At 42.3% G+C, this 19,678-nt stretch overlaps 1 protein-coding gene across 1 annotated transcript in view; it reads left to right on the top strand.

Moving 5' to 3' along the window:
- Window positions 1–19,678, top strand: part of CCDC178 (coiled-coil domain containing 178) — a 379,540-nt gene that overhangs the window by 251,638 nt on the left and 108,224 nt on the right. The window contains 1 exon segment of the mRNA XM_075061966.1: window positions 4,279–4,428. Within this exon segment, the coding sequence (XP_074918067.1) occupies window positions 4,279–4,428 (150 nt within the window).

The following is a 19,678-nucleotide window of genomic DNA, read 5'->3' as shown; positions in this document are numbered from 1 at the left end:
ATTGCACTTGGCTGCATGCCAGTGAGGTGGTAGAATTCTACCAGCAGCACCTTTCATCAGGTAAGGGCAGCTTTCCTTTCTGGTAGTTGCTACAGAATGAGCTGCACCCTGGTTTGCAGTGGCAAAAATCTGCATGAGCAAGGAGATAATCTTTGCCATAATACATGATTTGTTTTGTTTGCTTTTGTTTGGTTTTTTCCCCCTGGGATCAGGGAAGGCAACAGGTGTTAAACTTCCTTAAGTTTTGACATAACAAGCAGCACAGAATGCTTGTTTGGTAACTAAACTGCTTAATTTTTTCCTCCCAGTCAATGTAATAATGCATTGTAGAATTTATATTTTCAAACTTTGCACAATTTCTGTACGTGCATACCCTGTAGAATTTGAGCTGAGTACATTGTGAAATTTCAGCATACTCTAAATTTTGTTTTCAGCCTGTCTTCATGAACTTACTAGTTCATTTATTTTTTGTGACTAACAAAACACAAAGCATTTGCTACTCAATTTTTAAAGATGAGAATGACCTAGTATTTTCTCATACCATTTGACTAAGTATTTACCCGGGCCATGCTCTGGCTAAGGATGAAATTCAAGAATACAGAGACTTTTGACTTCTCAGACATTTGTGTACAGTAGTGGTGTCCTAGTTTAGCTTCTGTTGTGAGATCGTGTTTAAGTCTGGTACATGCATTTCTTACTAATTTCTTAAGAAAAAATATAACATGACTTTGTCTTTCATTGATTTATAAAGGAACAAAACATTTGAAAAACTAGAAGTTGCATTCCCCCTCATTTTATGGGTAAAGGATATTTTGAATGTCATTCAACTAAGGTAGTTGATAGGATTTTGTACATTAATATTAGAAATTTAAGTGTAAAGTAATTATGGAATATCAGACTTACAATTATAACTTTTAATTGTATTTGTAAAGAAAATATTATTTTGCGTGTTTTACTATAAAAACATTCCATCAGACATTACCAACATTTTAAGCACTTTTCTTTTCCAAGATAAATAATATATCATTATATAATCTTAATATTAAAATTAGCAGAAATGGCTTCAGAATAGAGATGCATTATATTGAGAAACAGATAATTTGTCCTGTCCTGGTTATCCGCCTGTGTCTTTAATCTCTCCTTCAGTGTGTCCTTCGGAAGACTCGCCTCATCCCATCTCCAGATTTTTATAGAGTTCCACAGGGCTCTGGTATTCTTATGCCCCTTCTTTTCTCCCTCTACCCCTTATCTCTGGGCAATATCTTTAAACACAAGTTCAACTACAATCTCTTTGCTGACAACTCACAGATCTACCTCACTGCCCAAGACCTGGCTGTTGTCCAAACTAAAATCTTAACCTATCTCTTTGACACATCCTCATGAATGTCTAGCCATGAGCTCTACCTCAACATGGCTAAAACAGAATTCTTAATTCCCACAACCCTGCAAAAAACACCCTCCTGGCCACCTCCTTGATCACTGTGGACAACACCACCATCTTTACTATCACTCAGGCCTGTAACCTGGCTGTCATCTTTGAATTGAACTTTTCTCTAGGTCCTCACATCCAAGCTATGTTAAAATCTTGCTGATTCTTTCTACATAACATCTAAGATACGGCCTTTCCTATCCATCCACATAGCTAAAACTCCTATCCAGGCACTCCTCATCTTGTGTCTCAATTTCTGCAACCTCCAGTCTTGATAAATGCAATGCTTTACTCATATCCATTCAGAATACTATAGCAAAGGTTATTTTCCTAGCCCATTACTTTGACTATGCCACAGCTTCCCTTTCTCTGTCACATCAAACATAGGCTCTTTGTCTTCATTCTCCAGGCCCTTCATATCCTATGCCCTCCGTATGTATCTCCGTATGTATCAAGATGTTTACTCCTCCTTCTAATCAAACCACAATGCCAGTCTCCATTGTCCACTTGTTAGATTTTCAAACACGCATCTTTGTGTTTTCTCCCGTGCTGCACCTTGTGCTTGAGAGGAGCTCCCCATAAACATCTGCAAAGCTATCTCATTATCCTCCTTCAAAATCCTCTTTAAAACTCTCCTTTTCTATGATGCCTACAAAAAAACCAAACAGTTAGGGCACTGGCGTGCTGAGATCCCTTATTGTCATTACAACCAATACTGTATCCTAGTGTTCTTGTATGTATCTGTCTGCCTGTATTCATCTGTTGTTTCTTCTCTCATCCTTAGATGGTAGGCTCTTTGGGGCAGAGACAGTCTTCTTCTTCTGTGTTTGTACAGCACCTTGCACAATGGAGTTCTGGTTCATGACTAATGCTCCTGGGTTCTATGCTAATACAAATAAAAAAACAATAATTTGGAATATTCCATCATGATAGCAACTGCAAGGCTGGGAGGGATTTAATATAACCTTTCTTTGTTTATAAATATAAATGTACATTCCAATGTCATAATTTGTTTCAATTCTTAATGTATTTGAAGTGTTTCATGACTACATCTTTCTGAAATTACAGAGTGTTTTTGTGAGCTCTTTCAGTAATAACAAGTATTGCCAAACATGTTTTTGTCTTTTATTATGTCTCTAGTAAAGTTTCAGTTTTACATTTAAACCAGAGATTTGGCCTTATTATTATGTGTGAAAAATATAGCATAACCCCCTGCATTTATTCCTTGAGTGCAGAATAAATGTTTTTAGAATTTCCAATGAAATCCATTGATTTAAATTAAATAAATTTAATATTGGGCCCTTTAAAAAAATTAGTGTTATCAGACCTTTTTTTTTTTTGGTCCATAATGCTGTCAGTAACAAAATTATATAGGCTCCTTGAACTTTCATAACTGAAAATGCTTTCTTAAATAGAGGATGAAGAAAAATGTTCTACTTCAGAGAATACCATGAAGAACAGACCCCTTTAAAGATGGGGCTGATCCTAGCTTTCTCCAGGTACTCAGCCACAAGCTGCCCTAGCGGTTTTTCTACTCTTCTCTGCATAGAGGTCCACCATCCCTAAGGGCAGCTAGGCTTCAGTATTTTGGGGAAACAATTGGAGGCTGCAGCCTTTTGAAAGAGGGCATTTGAACTAAGGGCAGCTTGTGGCCTCAGGGCAGGTCTATACTACCACTTAAGTCCACCTAACTTATGTCACTCAGGGCTATGAAAAAGTCCCCCTCTCCGAGCGACGTAAGTTTTGCACTGTCCATACTAGTGCTATGTCAGTGGGAGAGTCTCTTCTGCCAAAATAGCTTCCACTTCTCACTAAGGGGGAGAAATTATGCTAACAGGAGAGTGCTCTTCTGTCAACATAGCACATCCAGTGAAGAAGTGCAGCTGCGCTTATGTAGTGCTGTAGCGTAGATTTGCCCTTATTCCAATTAAGAACAATAGGAGATGGTAGCCACTTCGAAAGGTCAATTCTTCATGAAATTGCCTGTAATAGAACATTATTTGCTAGCATCTGCTGCTCCAGAGTGGAGTAAAGTAGCCAGAGTATATTGATGAATCTGGCCACAGAACTTAAAATTTAAATAGTTACTTAAGAGTGATACTTCACATATTCAACGCATTAGAAACATCACATGATAACATTGACTTTCCTGTTCAGGGTTTAGTTGTTAAAATAACAAAAAAAAAATTCCCAGAGAAAAACTAAGTTAAAATGGAGTTATGGTTAAAAGTATATCATAAATGTAAGGTTAAATACACTACACTACGATTATTGCATAATCAAGCATTATGAACCCAAGAAATCCAAAGTTAATATTAAACTTAAAAGAAATCTAAACATGTTAAGTTATGGAACTGCATATTAGAGCACCCCAAATCCTGAACTCTGCCATGTAGAGAGGGAAAACTCAGATGTGCCTTTAAAAATCAGTTCAGTCTAATCTGGGACTAGAAATACTACAATACCTTAATCATAAATATATGGCTATTGCATAGTATCACTCAGCCTAGTGAGAACTGAAAAGTAAAATCATTATAGGGAACGGTTTATGGCATTCTGTAGAAACTAAGGAAATTTACATTATCATTTTTTTGCAGAAAGAGTTTACGACATAGCACAGAAATTCAGTAGTTGCTACTTTAGCTATTTTAACACTGTTTTGTGTGCAGAACATTTATTTATAGTTTAAACCTACGACATAAATGTACTATGTGAAATCCTGACTCCATTAAATTCAATGAGAGTTTGCCATTAACTTCACTGGGATCAGGATTTCACCACTGTGTGTATATTGTACAAATGTGCATAACTGATAAAAGTTAAGAAAAATGTTATTTATTTCTCTTTAGATTACTCTGGAGCAGATGATAAAAGAAAATTTGTGGTTAGCACAAGAGTATCAGATCTTTCAGAAATATTATTTAAATGATAAAGAAAACCTTATGGATCTCTATGATGATAGGGTCAAGGTGGAAGCTGCAGTTAGAGATCATCAGCAGGTACAGTACTAATATAATGCATTTGATTCTTTAACTAGTGATCTGGTTTCTAAAATTTATTTATTTATTATGGCTACTTAATGAAATTGGATAATCATGCAATCCATGTCCTGAATTCTTGTGATGCCTGGCTATTGTGTGCTGTTTGTATTTTTTTTTTTACTTGTATAGGACAGTTTTTATAAGAAGATGCTATAAGGATATGTAGGGTCTCACTATAAGGATACATAGACCCTCACTCTAAATTATCCATTTTTGGTAACTAAATTGTATCTATACCTTACTTCCAGTAATTTCCTGTAATTCAGTATTGCAAAGATCATCTTCGTAGTACATCTTTTGTTAGCAAAAGCACTGGGAGTTCACTGATATCAACAGCCAAATTAAGGCTCCAACTGAGGAAAACAAACATAAGAATACTTCCATATTCAGGAAATCACTTAAATACAAGCTTAACTTCAAACATGTGCATAAATCCCGTTCCAGTCAGTTAGTAACTGCTTCAATAAATACACATAATTATGGTATGATTGCAGTTGTTTCATAGTTTAAGGTTGCATTTGAGTTTTTATTATGTCTGATTACCACACTTTTTTAATACTGACAAAAAGTCATATCTGCCTCAGAAGCACTAGGTTAAATCTGAGGCCAAGGAAGAATTTTTCTACAGCATACAAAAACACTTAGGTTTTTCTACAACGTGTTTAAAATAATCGAACAAACAAGACAGAGGTAGAATCTAGTTTGCTGAACTTCCCTGACGAGATATAGTGCCCATGACTCAATGTTAATCAACTAAAGTCTCATTTCAAAAGTTCTTAACTTCTGATTTGTAACATGCTGTGGAACATCAGGTCAATGATATGTACCACATCAAAGAACGCTTGGAAACCTATGTTTTAATTTTCTAAGAAAATAGTGTTCATCCATTTTTTTCTAGTGATGGACTTCAAAATGTAAACTAATCCCTGGGATGTCTGTTCAGTGGGGAAAAAAAGATAAATTTTGTAATATTCTAGCTGGGTTGTGTTTTTTTATTTTTTTTATTTTTATCTCTTGCATTTTTGAGAGTTTATATGCATTTAAATCACTGTTATGTTGTCACAACCTTAACTTTCCTAACAATTTTTGGGAGGAAATCTCATAAACTCAGTTCAGTTGTGCAAGAATCTAGTCCCACTATAGTAACCATATTAAAAAGCAAGTGAGATTAAGCCACTTCCTCAAAGCATTCTTCTTTACAGGATACTCTAAAAGAATCCAAATTACCTGCTAGACTTCAGTATCTAATTTTTTTTTACAAGCACCTACATTTTCATCATACAAACACATCAACTGTGCATTTATTCATCAACTATACGCATTCTGTCAGCCATTCATCACTCATGTTGAAATTGAATGTGTTCCACTTGTTACTGACAATTGTCAATAGGCAAGTAATCAGTGTATTCTTGTTGATTTCACAGCCTTCCATTTTTCAATCAGTAAACAGTTTTAAGAGTCAAAATGTAGGTTTAATCACGTTTGAAAGAAAGAGCTAGAGATTTATGATTTATGAAAATGATTAGCAATGAACCACATATATCCGAATTGGTCCTGCTTTGAGCAGAGGGTTGGACTAGTTGACCTCCTGAGGTCCCTTCTAACCCTAATAGTCTATGATTCTATGATTCCAGTGTGTGGCTTATAACTGCTACCTCAACTAGGAATTTTAGGGAAGTCTAGAATTTGACAGTGTGCCAGTGCCATTTAACAGAGGCACATAAACCAAGAGTTGGAGTTCTGTGTAGCATATTAACTTCAGAGAATTATAGTGACTGCTAAATAACTTTCCTTTCTGATAACCTTTAACTTTCTAAAATGAATAACCTGTCTAGCTATAAAGACAAAATAATCACATCAGCACCAGAGGGAGAATTTTTTTCAAAAATGATGACAAATGAAGTAACGATGTTGGTTACATATAGATCTTAGAAAAAGGAGGCATATTTTCAATGTTTTTTTACTAATAAATGACTCACAACTGCAACAGAAAATCATTTCTGTAGGAGTGCCAGTGTAATGATTTTTCTAGCTGCTGTACTGTGCATATGGATCACAGTGACATGAACATTTGAGAAGAAAAGAATGTATTCATTTCCCTAAATCTGCAGAGCTCTCTTTTCCTTCTATATCTTAGATATATGTGACAATCAAAATTAGCAGTGACTTTTTAAAAAATATTGATTTAAAAGATAAAATAGCAATGTTTGCCTTGTTCTGATTAATTTCAACTGGATATGGCACTCACTTACTGCCTTAAACTATTGAGAAATTGCTGTGTCCTTGTCAAATAGTTGCTTCATTCAATCCCAAAAGTGTCTCAATTTCAGTGATGAAGTACTTCCTTCATACCATGTAGATCTATATTATAGCTTTGCAAGCCTCTGGACTACAGGTTGGAGAAACATCTGTAGTGCTCCAGCATTGGTGAATAGAGGGGATATGCCTGTAAAAATATACCTCCATGGGCATTGAGGAAGCCAGGGGTCACTCTTTGGGGAGGCAGTAGGTGGCACAATCTCCACACTACTGCTCACAGCCTTCCTAGGTGGCTAGGTGTGGCTTAGCAGGAAGGTGAGAATCCTTGCTTATATGAGTTGCTACCACTGGTGGAAGCATCTGCTGCATGCACTGTATATTGCTTTTTAGTACTTTGCCTCTTGCTGTCTCCTTCCTTCCAACTCTACCTCATTACTGTTGTGTTGCCAATTCTCACAGTTTTATTGCAAGTTTTGCAATATTTAATGTTCTTCTTTAAGCCCCAGCTCCTGAGATCAAATGCTGTAATTAGGTAAGAATCTCTGCTTCTATTTTAAAAAAAAGTTTCTAATCCTCATGGTTGTATGGAAAAGCTTGAAAATGTGACTCAAGAGAAATCTACATAGTTAAAAACCAGAGGACAAATGTAAAGAACACAAAATTTATTATTTTTTAAATTTCCTAATCTTTAAGTCAATCTTATGATTTTGGGAGCCTGACTCTTGATTTTCAAATGCTTTGTGCTGCAAAGTAGTAATAGGAGGAACCTTATCAAAATATCAGCCTCACAGCTTTTGACCGCCAGCATAATCTTCTAGTGAGAGAGTGAAGAACAGGAAAAGATCTTAGAAAGAGTGAGTATAGGAGCAGGAGCCATTGGTGTAGTGGGTGAAAGACTTGAGGGTGTGAGGAAGGAAGAGCATTCTGCAGCCAAGAGCTAAGAATGAAACCCCTGGAGAGGCAGAGAGATGAGACCCAGGCAAAGGGAAAAGTATGGAGGAGTAGTGGAAGGTGAGAGACCGCAGGGTACAAGGATGGCTCTGGAGAAGAAGTTGTTCAAGAGCAATTGGAGAAGGGATAAATCAACAGGTTAAGGGTGAGGGAGCACAATGTGACAGGAGAGGGGAAGAAAGTGAGAAATGTCAAAGGGGAAGAGAGAAAGAAAGACATGGAAGATAGGGATAGGAAGGGCTCCAGATGGAAGATGAGAGAGTGGGTTTGTAGATCGGGAGGAAGAAATGCCAAGAGATTTTCTCAAAAGGGCAAAGGAGGACACAAGCAGACTCTCAAGGAGAAGAGAGTGATCTCAGAAATGAAGAGAAAGATGTAGACTACTGGCAAGGAAGGAGAGGGGAGAGGCTACAGGTGTTGGATGAGATGTCATAGGGAAGACTTTTGATGGGGGAGAAAGACACCAACTGGAAGGAAAAAAACCTGAATGAATGAATAATTGATTTTTCAGCTTGGTGGCTGAACCACAAAATAAAACTAAAAATGTGTTTAAGTTTTTCACCAAAATGGAATTCTTTCGGTTTTTCTCTCCCAAACGAAAAAATGAAGAGGTTCATTCAAGTCAAGTGCTGATTTGAATTAACATTTAATTTAGAAAATGTTGATTTGAAAAGAAATGTCAAAACTGTTTGTTTCAAAAATGGTGACACAAAACATTTGGACATTTCCAAAAAATAGTTGTTTTGTTTTTTCTCCCCCTCCTCCCCCCCAAACCTCCTATTCACTGCATTCAACCCAAATTTGTGAATAGTTTCAGTATCCCAAAAAATACATTTTCCAGCCAATTTACTCTAGAGGAGGCGCATGGGGGGGAAAGACATCCTCATAAAAAAGAAGGGAATGGGAGAGGGAGCAAGAAGCGTTTCAGAAAAGCAGAGATGAAGAATGGAAGGAAAAGGAAAAGAAAAGGGATGTCTCTATGGACAGATTTAGATGAACGGTGGGCAAAAATAAATAGTATATTAAATTTAAATATAGTGTGACAGGCACAGAAGGAAAAAGAAAATTGTTGATCAAATAAAATAAAAACAAGTGAGAGACTGTAATGTTATTTATTTTTATGTGAATTTCATAGAAAGCTTGGTGCCAAAATGTAATCTAAAGTACACTGTAAATATATCAATCAAGGGAACTTGATTCCTTTGGATTAGAAGGGTTTGTGAGACCCGTTGTAATGCTTGATGGAAGGCCATCTTCTTGAGTATGCTGGAAAGCAATTATTTGTTTTGATTTCATGTGTGTATACAATGTTGATGCTGGACTTGTGTATGCGAGTGCACGTGTATGTGTGCATGAATGCATGTGAAAAGAAAATGCAAGGATGTTTGAAGCCTATGATCTTGGTGCACATTATTACAAAAATTTGCAAATCATTCTCAAAGGGGGTAATTAATCCTAGGGCTTTATGCAACACTGACGCACTGTGTTAAGGATTTAGCCCAGGATTTTCAAAAATAGGGGCTTATAAATAAGATCTTGAATATATATATTTCAAAAGTGCTGGCCAACCAGCACCTCCCATTGACCTTTATTTTAAAAAAAACAAACATAAGTACTATTTGAAAGTTTTTGAAGTGTAACCTCAGTTCAGTTACAGAAGCATTAAAGAGTCTCTTAATGTTCAACAGTAATCCTATCTCTCTCTGTTGTTAACATGTAATGGCAATATGATTTAGATTAACTAGATTAGGTGTAAATTTAAGCTTTCTTTGACGTAATTCATTTATCTAACCAGTTCTCTACTGTTGTAAAGACAGTACTGCCTTAGGGCTGGAGAGGGAGGTTGTTGGACAGCTGCTTTTCAGAGTTAAAAGTCATAATATTTAGTTTCATTTACAAAAGTAAAATGTATTTTTATTAATAAAGGTGCTTTGGTGCACATATAATCACCAGTGAAAAGCATTTACATTTACATTTATCCTGATATCTGAATTCTTTGGACACCATAAAAAATTGCTTAGCGCATGAACGATCTGTAACTTAAGCCCCCAGTACCAAGACTAAGTATTATTCAACGGATGAATTAGTTCAGTTGACCCCTTTTCTTCCACTATGTCATATGCTCTGGCTTTATTATTAACACGTCCCACTATTTCTTTCTTCTCTTCTGGATAATTTAGGAGATAAGCAGTTGAACTCTCTGACAAAACTCAGCATTTGTTATAAATTCATTCATTTTAATACCCACTATTTTCCTGTGACATTTGCTTTCAAAGGCATTTAGGCAACTGTCAGTATCTTTGGTGGATTTCCAGCTTTCATATCCATATGTTCTTCTTCAAGGAATATCCCTGTGGGTGCTTCACCTTAGGTGTCTTGGCGCCCTGTGGTACCAGTGCCTGGTTGGACCGTGCATGCACCGTAGCCATCTTGCACCGCTCTGAGTGGTTACTTAGTGGTGCGCAGCCAACCATCCTCCAGTTCCTTCTCTACCACCTTTGGCTTGAGTCGAAGTGATCAGCAGCACCCTATCTTATATCAGATAAGATTTATAGTAGTTAGTTCATAGTGATAGTGTTAGCTTAGTTGTAGTTAGTTTTCCCTATTTTCTTACTTTAATTTCTTAAATTAAAAAAAAAAGAAGCTTTTCCTTTACAATTTCTATCTACCTCTGCCTCTCTGGCAAGCACACAACCTTTGCCTCAACAGGGTTTATCCCTTACTTTTTTCTAAGAGACTGGCTCTCTCAGGCATACCTGGCTTACCTGGCTTTAAACGCTGCCTGACTTGCAGACTATCCATACCTGTCTCTGACAGCCATGCTCAGTGTGTCCTCTGCCTTGGCAAGACACACGTTACTCAAAAGTGCCCACACTACAGAAAACTGACAGCTAGGACATGAAAAGCCAGGGATGTTCAACTGAAGCTCCTCATGATGGAGAAATCACTCAGACCAGCCTCTAACCTTGAGTCCAGGTCACCCCCTGGCCAACAGCTGCTAACGACAGCGTCTGACAGGGCTCCAATTCAACATCGGCTGCCAAGGAGCCTACTTCTAGAAAGGCTACAAAAAAGCAGGCACAGACATCCCAGCACCAATAATAGCCTAAACAAAAGTGATCTCCAACAGAAAAATCTGTCCCGGTACCAATGGCACTGAAAGCGTCGAACCGCGAGGCACTGGGAATGTCCGGCACCAAGCGTTCCTGATGAGTTAAAGACCCTGTGTGGGCAGGTTCTAATGGAGGTTCACACAGCAAAGTGAAACCTTCTAGCTCAGCGCCCCTGGAGCCGAAGAAGATCTCGGCACCCAGCGGTACAATGACACCACCTGCTGTACCGATGCCACACAGCTCTAAATCCTCAGCACCCGCAGCTTCAACTCAGGCTCCCAGGCTGTCCTCCATGCAGTCCCCAGCCCCGAGCCTCATGGTGCCTTCAGATACGCGGACCTGGTAATGGCTTTAACACCTGAATCTCCTCTACGTGGCACTGAGGGTACCCCATCCAGATCAGTACATAGTCAGCTGACTGCTCCCTGCAGATCAGCTCCCCCCACCCCCATCTCCAGTGATGAGGAAGAAAAGGATGATGCAGTGATATATACTCCTCGTCATTCCTCATCAAAGCCAAGAGCATTTCATCATCAACCACCTGCAGATATACGAGGATGGTATGGTCACCCATGGGCAGCAAACTCCATACCATTTCCACCTAACTAGTCATTCTGGGATCCATGGGCAATGTATAGGGCCCAAAACCACAGGTCACCTAGCCCACCTACGTCCAGAACAGCCCAGTCCCCTTCACTTACTGCCCTGGCACCCTCTGAAACACAAGAGGGAGGCACTGAGGAACTTGAGGACACAGCTGAACATGACACTTTGCCACATGCTCACTTCCCATCTTTGGTGCCAGATGAAATCATAATTCCACCAGCCTCTACTACAGGCGATGATTTCAAATCCTTGGAGGACCTCTTCAGAGGGGTTACTGAATCCATAGACATTTCATTGGCAAAGCCACCAGAAGCCCAACGTAAGCTCAAGGACATACTCCAGGCATCCCCATCGGCAAAGATAGCTTTGCTGATAAATGATGCTATTATGGAGCCTGTGAAAATCATCTGGCAGACTCCAACTACTGCACTTACTACTCGTGTAAGAGGTCTGACAAAAAATATTATGTGCCAGCAAAAGGAATTGAATTTTTATTCACACACCCTGCACCAAACTCCTTAGTGGTAGAGGCGGTCAATCAAAGAGAGAAACAACACCAGTTCCGAACAACCCCATATGGTAAGAATTAGAAAAGGCTAGACCTTTGTGGGCAGAAAGCCTATTCCTCAGCTATGCTTCAGTTCCGCATAGCTAACTTTTCAGCCCTGCTGGCTAAATATACACACAATCTGATCTCCAGAATGTCAACGTTTATTGAAAATTTGCCAGAAGACAAAAAAGAAGAGTACAAAGCAAACATTTCTGAAGGGCCTCTCATCGTCAAGACAGCCCTCCGGCTTCCCTTGACTCTGCAGATATGGCAGCATGACCCATTGCTACATCTGTTGGCATGAGCCATGCATCCTTGCTCCATCTCTCCGGATTCCCAAGGGAGGTCCAGGCAACAGTTGAAGACTTACCCTTTGAAGGACAAAAATTATTTGCAGACAAAACCAATGTCTCACTACACACCCTAAAGGATTCAAGGGTGACCTTGAAAACCCTTGACATTTACATACTTGCAAACAAAAAGAAACAGAGCAGGTTTTACAATCAGAGATTCCAGTCTACGCCATACTCCCAGCCACAAAGACAATGTGACCAATGGCGTAAACAAAAACAGAACAGACGTCAGTTGAACGAAGGTCAACCTTCAATGTCTCAACCATCCTCTTTATTTCTATCCCAACTACTCACCCCCTTTCCCGTCCCTCTTCAGGGACCCCTCTTGCAAGCACCTGTTACAACAGGAAATAAACCACCTCATACAGTTAGGTGCCATGGAACCCATACCATCACAACACAGGGGAAGAGCTTTTTATTCCCATTACTTTCTAACTCAGAAAAAGACTGGCAGGTGGAGAAGCATCCTGGATTTACAAAAACTCAACAAATCTGTAAGAACACAACATTTCAAAATGCTGACTAACCACACTAATTCCAGCATTAGAGAAAGGAGATTGGCTCTCAGCCCTCGACCTCCAGGACATTTATTATCATATTACCATTCACCCGTCACACAGAAGATTCCTGAGATTCACCTGGGGGAAATAGCATTTCCAATACAGAGTACTACCCTTCAGCCTTTCCACTGCCCCAAGAGTTTTTTCCAAGGTTCTCGTTGTCATTGCAGCTCACCTCCACAGACAAGGAGTGATGATATTTCCATTCTTAGACAACTGCCTGATAAGAACACCAATGCATCAGGAAGCAATAAATGCCACATAGAGCATGATAACCCTGTTCACGGACATGGGGTTGCAAATAAATGTACAGAAGTCCACACTGGTTCCTGTCCAAAAGTTGGAATTCATGGGAGCCTACCTCGATTGTCTCACAGCAACTGCAATGTTATCCCAACAATGCTTCCTCACTCTAGTCAACCTAATTTCAGTGGTGATGGACAGCCCACCAACATCTACCAGAACATGCTTACAACTCTTGAGGCATATGTTGGCAGCAACATTTGTTGTAAAACATGCCAGACTCCACCTGAGATGCTTGCAGACCTGGCTTCGAACAGTGTATATACCACACAGACACTCTCTCAACAGATGCCTCACAATGCCACACAGAGTACAAGACTCGCTAACATTGTGGACAGAATCACATAGCGTCTTTTCAGGAGTTCCTTTCCAACAAAAAGCTCCAACTATGACAGTCACATCAGACGCTTCCCTGGTGGGCTAGGGGCACATCTATGCAACTGTCCCCAGCAGAGTCCAACCTGCACATAAACTTATTGGAGCTAAGGGCAGTCCAAAATGCATGTGAGTACTTTCTCCCTTTAATCAAAAACAATGCCATCAAGATCCTCATGGACAATATAGCATGCAACTGAGGAGAGTTGGCAGTTTTTCAAAGGGACACTATTAAGGGCCTAAAAGCAAGCTATTCCGATGGGTAGGAAAGATAGAAAATGTGGCCAAAGACTACCTTGGCTTAACCACGAGATCTTGCATGACCTACAAAATAAAAAGAGTCGTTAAAAAATGGAAACTAGGTCAGATTTAGAAAGGATGTGAATATAGGCAAACAACACAGAATGAGGGCGATGATTAAAAGTTCAAAGCCACAAATGAGGCTCAAACCGCTATAAGGGAATAAAGGGAAACAAGAAGACTTTTTATCAATACTTAGAGCAAGATGAAAGACCAAGACAGGGTAGGCCCACTGCCTCAGTGAGGAGGGAGGAAACAGTAACAGGAAAACTTGAAATGGCAGAGATCCTTAAGACTTCTTTGTTCGGTCTTCACTAAGAAGTCTGAAGGAATGCTAACATAGTGAATCTTATGGGAAGGGGGTAGGTTTAGAAGATAAAATAAAAAAGAGCAAGTTAAAATCACTTAGAAAAGTTAAGATGCCTGCAATCACCAGGGCCTGAGAAAGGCATCCTAGTACTCAAGGAGCTAATAGCAGGAGGTATCGGAGCCTTAGCTATTAGCTTTGGAAAATCATGGGAGACAGGAATGCATTCCAGAAGACTGGTAAAAGGCAAAATATAGTTGCCCATCAATAAAAAGGGAAATAAAAAACAACCAGGAAACTACCAGAGCACTTAGTTTAATCTGTGCCAGGGACAATAATGAGCAAGTAATTAAAGAAAATATCTGCAAAACACTTGGAAGGTGTAAGGTGATAGGAATACCAGCATTGATTTGTAAAGAACAAATCATGTCAACAAATCTGCAAGCTTTCTTTTGATAGATAAGAGTCTTGTGGGATAAGGGAGAGGCGGTGCGATGTTGGTATATCTAGACTGTAGAAAGCATTGATACGGTCTCGCATGAATCCTTATCGATAACTAGGCAATACATTTAAATGGGGCTACCATAAGGTGGTGTATAACTACTGGAACCGTACTCAGAGAGTAGTTATTATGGTCAATCCTGTGGGAAGGTCAACAAGTGGGGTCTGCAGGAGTCTGTTTTGGGACGGCTCGCTTCAATATCTTCAATCAACGACGTAGCGTTGGCATAGAAAGTATGCTTATTAAGGGTATGTCACACTAGGATTATTCCGATTTACATAAACCTCGTTTTGTAAACAGATGTATAAGTCGAGTGCACGCGCCACACTAGCACATTATTCGGCGGTGTTGCGTCCATGGTCCGAGCTAGCGTCGATTTTCCGGAGCATTGCACTGGGGTAGGTATTCCGTAGCTATCCTTAGTTCCCACAGTCTTCCTCCACCCCTGGATTCTGGGGTTGAGATTCCCAGTGCCTGATGGGGCAAAATCATTTCGCGGGTGTTCTGCGGTAATGTCATCAACTCATTCCTTCCCTGGAACAGCTAATGGCAAAGGGGGGGACAATTCATTTCGCACCCTTTCTCCCTGGATGCCCTGGCAGACGCCATACCATTTGGCAACAATGGAGCCTGTTTTGCCTTTTGTCACTGTCCACCGTCACCGTATTGTTACTGGATGCCGCTGACAAAAGAGGCGGGTACTTTGCAGCGCTACACAGCAACATTCATTTGCCTTTGTCATGATAGGCAGAGCACGGTTATCAGTTGTTCTGTACTGTCTCTGCTGCCATTGTAAATTCAATGAGATGATGCGTTACCTGTCGTTCTGTACTGTTACTGCTGTCATGGGTGCCCCCGGCTGAAGTCGGCTGGGGGCGCAAGACAAAAAAATGGAAATGACCTCCCCGGGGTTCATTCCCTTCCTTATGTTGTATCTAAAATGGAATCAGTCCTGCTAGAATATTGCGGGCAAGTGTACTTAGGAACCAGAGAGCACGCTGCCTCCGTGTCAGATCCCGCAGCAATGATGAACTACATGCCATTCTAGGGGACTTGCCCCTGCAACAACCACACCTGTGCTCTCCCTCCTTCCCCACCTCCCTAGGCTACCGTTCAGCATGTCCCCCCATTTGTGTGCATGAAGTAATAAAGAATGCAGGAATTAAGAAACACTGACTTTTAGTGAGATAAAACGAGGGAGCAGCCTCCAGCTGCTATTAGTTCCAGCAGGACATTAAGCGGTGCGGCGGGAGGGAGCCCAGCATCCCGCTGCTATGATAGTCCAAGCAGTACAGAATCTTTTCTTTACACATGAAGGAGGCTGATGGAGCTCAGCCCCCAGTCGCTATTGATGAAGACGGTTTACCAGCCATTCTGCCTTACCATCTACTGGAAATGACCGGGAATCATTCCTATTTTTACCCAGCGCCCCGCCAGCAGCAACCTGAGGCCAGCCAGAGCACTACAGGTTGATGATGACAACGGATAGCCAGTCATATTGTACGTCTTGCCACCGGAGAGGAGGGAGGGAGCCGGATACTGACCTTCTACTGTCCGCGCATCGCGTCTACCGCAGTGACACTGTAAAAGTCAGAAATGTTTTTTTCCTTTTTCTTTCATCAGGGCAAGGGGCGTAAATTGACGAGCTATTACCCTGAACTACCCCGGACATGTGTTGACCCTACAGGCAATTGGGCGCTCAGCCAAGAATGCAATGCTTTTTGGAGACTGCTGGGGAACGTGCGATAGCTTGGAGTCCTCAGTACCCTCCTTACCCTCCATAAGCGTCCATTTGATTCTTTGCTTTCCGCTTACGCTTGTCACGCACACAGTTTGCTTTTGTGGACTGTGTATCATAGCCTGGAGATTTTTTTCAAATGCTTTGGCATTTCGTCTCTGTAACGAGTAGCTCTTGATTAGAACAGATTTGTCTCCCCATACAGCCATCAGATCCAGTATTCTCCCTTATGGTCCACGCTGGAGCTCTTTTTTGGATTTTGGATGCATCGTCACCCTGTGTTGATCAGAGCTCCACGCCTGGCAAAACAGGAAATGAAATTCAAAGGTTCACGCGGGCTTCCAGGTCTACTGGCCAGTGCATCGAGTTCAGTTGCTGCCAGGAGCGCACAATGTGCATGTGGGATTACCGCCCAGAGGCCCAATACTGTTGATTTGCGGCCACACTAACCCTAATCCAATATGGTTCAATACCATTTTACGCTACTCCTCTTGTTGGGGAGGGTACAGAAACCGCATTTAAGAGCCCTTTATTTTGATATAAGGGCCTCGTTTGTGGACGGGGTACAGTGTTAAATCGGTAACGCTGCTAAATCGGTTTAAACGCGTAGTGTAATCAGGCCTAAATTTGCAGATGATACCCAAACTGGAGGGATTGCAACTGCTTGGAGGACAGGCGTCATAATTAAAATGATTGGACAAATTGGAGAAATGGTCTGAGGTAAACCAGATGAAGTTTAATAAAGAAATTGGCAACGTGCTCCCATTTAGGAAGGGATACCATCAGTTCACACATACAGAATGGGAAGAGGACTGTCTCAGGAAGGAGTTGGCACAAAGGATTAGGGTGATAGTGGACCACAAGCTAAAAATGGGCGTCACAGTGTGATGCTGTTACAAAAAAAGCCAAAGGTATTCTGCGGATGCTATTAACAGTGTGGTGTGTGAGCAACACGAGAAGTCCTTCTTCCACTCTGCTCTGCGCCTGGTTTAGGCCTCAGCTGGCGGTATTGTTTCCGTTCTGGCACCGCATTTCAAGAAGATGTGGAGAATTTGGAGAGGGTCCAGGAAAGGCAACAAGAATGATTAAAGGTCTTGGAAACATGACACTGCCAAGGAGCTGAAGAATTGGGTTTGTTTAGTTTGGAAAGAGAAGACTGAGGGGACATGATAGCGTTTTCAGGTATCTAAAGGTGTCATCAGGAGGCGGGAGAAAACCTGCTTCACCTTTTAGCTCTAATAATAGAACAAGAAGGCAATGGGCTTAAACTGCAGCAAGGGCATTTAGGTTGGACATTTAGGAAAAAGTATACTAAACTGTTCAGGGTAGTTAAAAACTGGAATAAATTGCCTAGGGAGGTTGATGAATCTCCATCTCTGGAGATATTTAAAAGGTAGGGGATTAGATTTAATATATTTAATGGATGGTCTAGACCCAGGGGTCAGCAACCTATGGCACACGCTGCCAAAGACGGCACGTGAGCAATTTTTAATGGCACGCTGGAGCCTGCCGGGGCCTCCAGCATTGCCACTTAAATATCCTGCCCAGGCCGACGCGCTCTCCTCTGCCCTCCACTTCCCCGCTGGGGGCAGAGAGCAGAAGCATAGCGGCACACGGAGTGGGCAAAATGCCCCACTCTCCCAGCATGCCCAAGCCACGGGGTCCGCGCTCCTGCCAGAACACAGGGCCGAGCGGCAGCAAGCTACCGGCCCCTCCCCCCTTCTTCCCTCCCCTGGAACCTGCCGCATGCGCCAGTGCTTTGGAGGTCAGGGCTTGCCGTGCTCCTGCGGGACAGCGTTTGGCTCAGAGGAAGGCAGACATGCTCCCCGCTCAACCGGAGGGGCGGGGCTGATGTGCCCTGCAGACAGGCGTATCTAGCTCTGTGTGGAGCCTCATGTTAAGGGGCCCAGGGCTGGGGGGTTGGATTTAAGGGCGTGAGGCGGGAGCAGGGTGGGCTTGGATGGGGGGTGGATCCCCGGCGGCAGTTAGGGCGGGGGGTTGGACTGGGGCATGGGAGTACCCGGGGTTTGGTGAGGGGCAGGGTGTGAATAGGGGTCAGGGCAGTCAGGGAACGAGGAGCAAGGAGGGTCCTCGGGGGGAATTAGGGTGGGGGTCTTAGGGGTGGATCGGGGGACAAGGAGCGGGGGGTTTACGAGTTGGTGAGTTACTGGGGTCCTATCAGGAGCGGGGTGTGAAAGAGTTAGGGGCAGGCAGGAGTCTTCGAGGGGGTTGGCATGGGTCAGAGTTCTGGGGTCCTTGTCGCAGACAGGAGTGGTTGGATAGCATGGGTTACCCGGGGCGTTGCTGGGGATGGGGGTGTGATGAGGGTTGGGGCAGTCAGGGGACAGTAGGAAGGTAAAGTTCCAGTCTGGGAACAGGAACAGGGAGGCTTAGATAGGGGGATGGGTCTCTGGCGGGGTTGGCAGGGCCCGAGGGTAGTCAGGGGACAGACAGCAGAGTTTAGAGTTTTTAGGGGGGCAGTCACCTGCGCAACTGTCCCCTGAACCCCCATACCCCCCGCCGACCCCCACACCCCGCTCTGCCTGAGTCCCGCACCTCCCAGGCCAAACCTGCCCGTGAGCTTCCTTCCCTCATACACCCAGCCCCTTACTTGACTACTTCATCCATCCCACCCTGCAACCCCCTAGCCTGCTCTGGCTCCCCCACCCCCCAATACCTAGCCCGGGGGGGGCCCCGTCTGCCGATACACCGGTACACCCCTCACATACTCAGCCCCTAGCCCTGACTCCAGCCCTCTGCCCCCGGCCCTCTCGGGTCCTGCCACCAGCCCACGCACAACCCACTGCTGTCTGGGTTTCTGGCTGATGGACCCTGCCAGCCCAGGGTCCCGTGCGACGCAGGCCTGCTTTAGCCCGCTGCTGGCCTTAGGTGAACAGACCCCAGACAGCACGAGCTAGGCGGGCCGGAGAAGATCAAGCATTTTAAATTTCATTTTAAATGAAGCTTCTTAAAACATTTTGAAAACCCTGTTTTATTTTACATACAAACTAATTTAGTTTATATAATATATAGACTTTAGAGAGTAGACTTTCTAAAAAACGTAACAATGTATTACCTGGTACGCGAACCTTAAATTAAAGTGAATAAATGAGACTTCGCACACACTTCTGAGGGTTGCCGCCCTAGTCTATACAGTGTTTGTCCTGCATGAGGGCAGGGGATTGGAGTCGAAGACCTCTCAGGTCCCTTCCAGTCCTAGAGTCTATGAATCTATGTTTTCTATTAAACTGCTAAGGAGGAAGCCACAATCATCACTCCCTTGTAGAGAGC

Source organism: Chelonoidis abingdonii, chromosome 2 (assembly GCF_003597395.2).
Source record: "Chelonoidis abingdonii isolate Lonesome George chromosome 2, CheloAbing_2.0, whole genome shotgun sequence".
Lineage (NCBI taxonomy): Eukaryota > Metazoa > Chordata > Testudines > Testudinidae > Chelonoidis > Chelonoidis abingdonii.
This window is presented reverse-complemented; position numbering and strand designations above follow the sequence as displayed.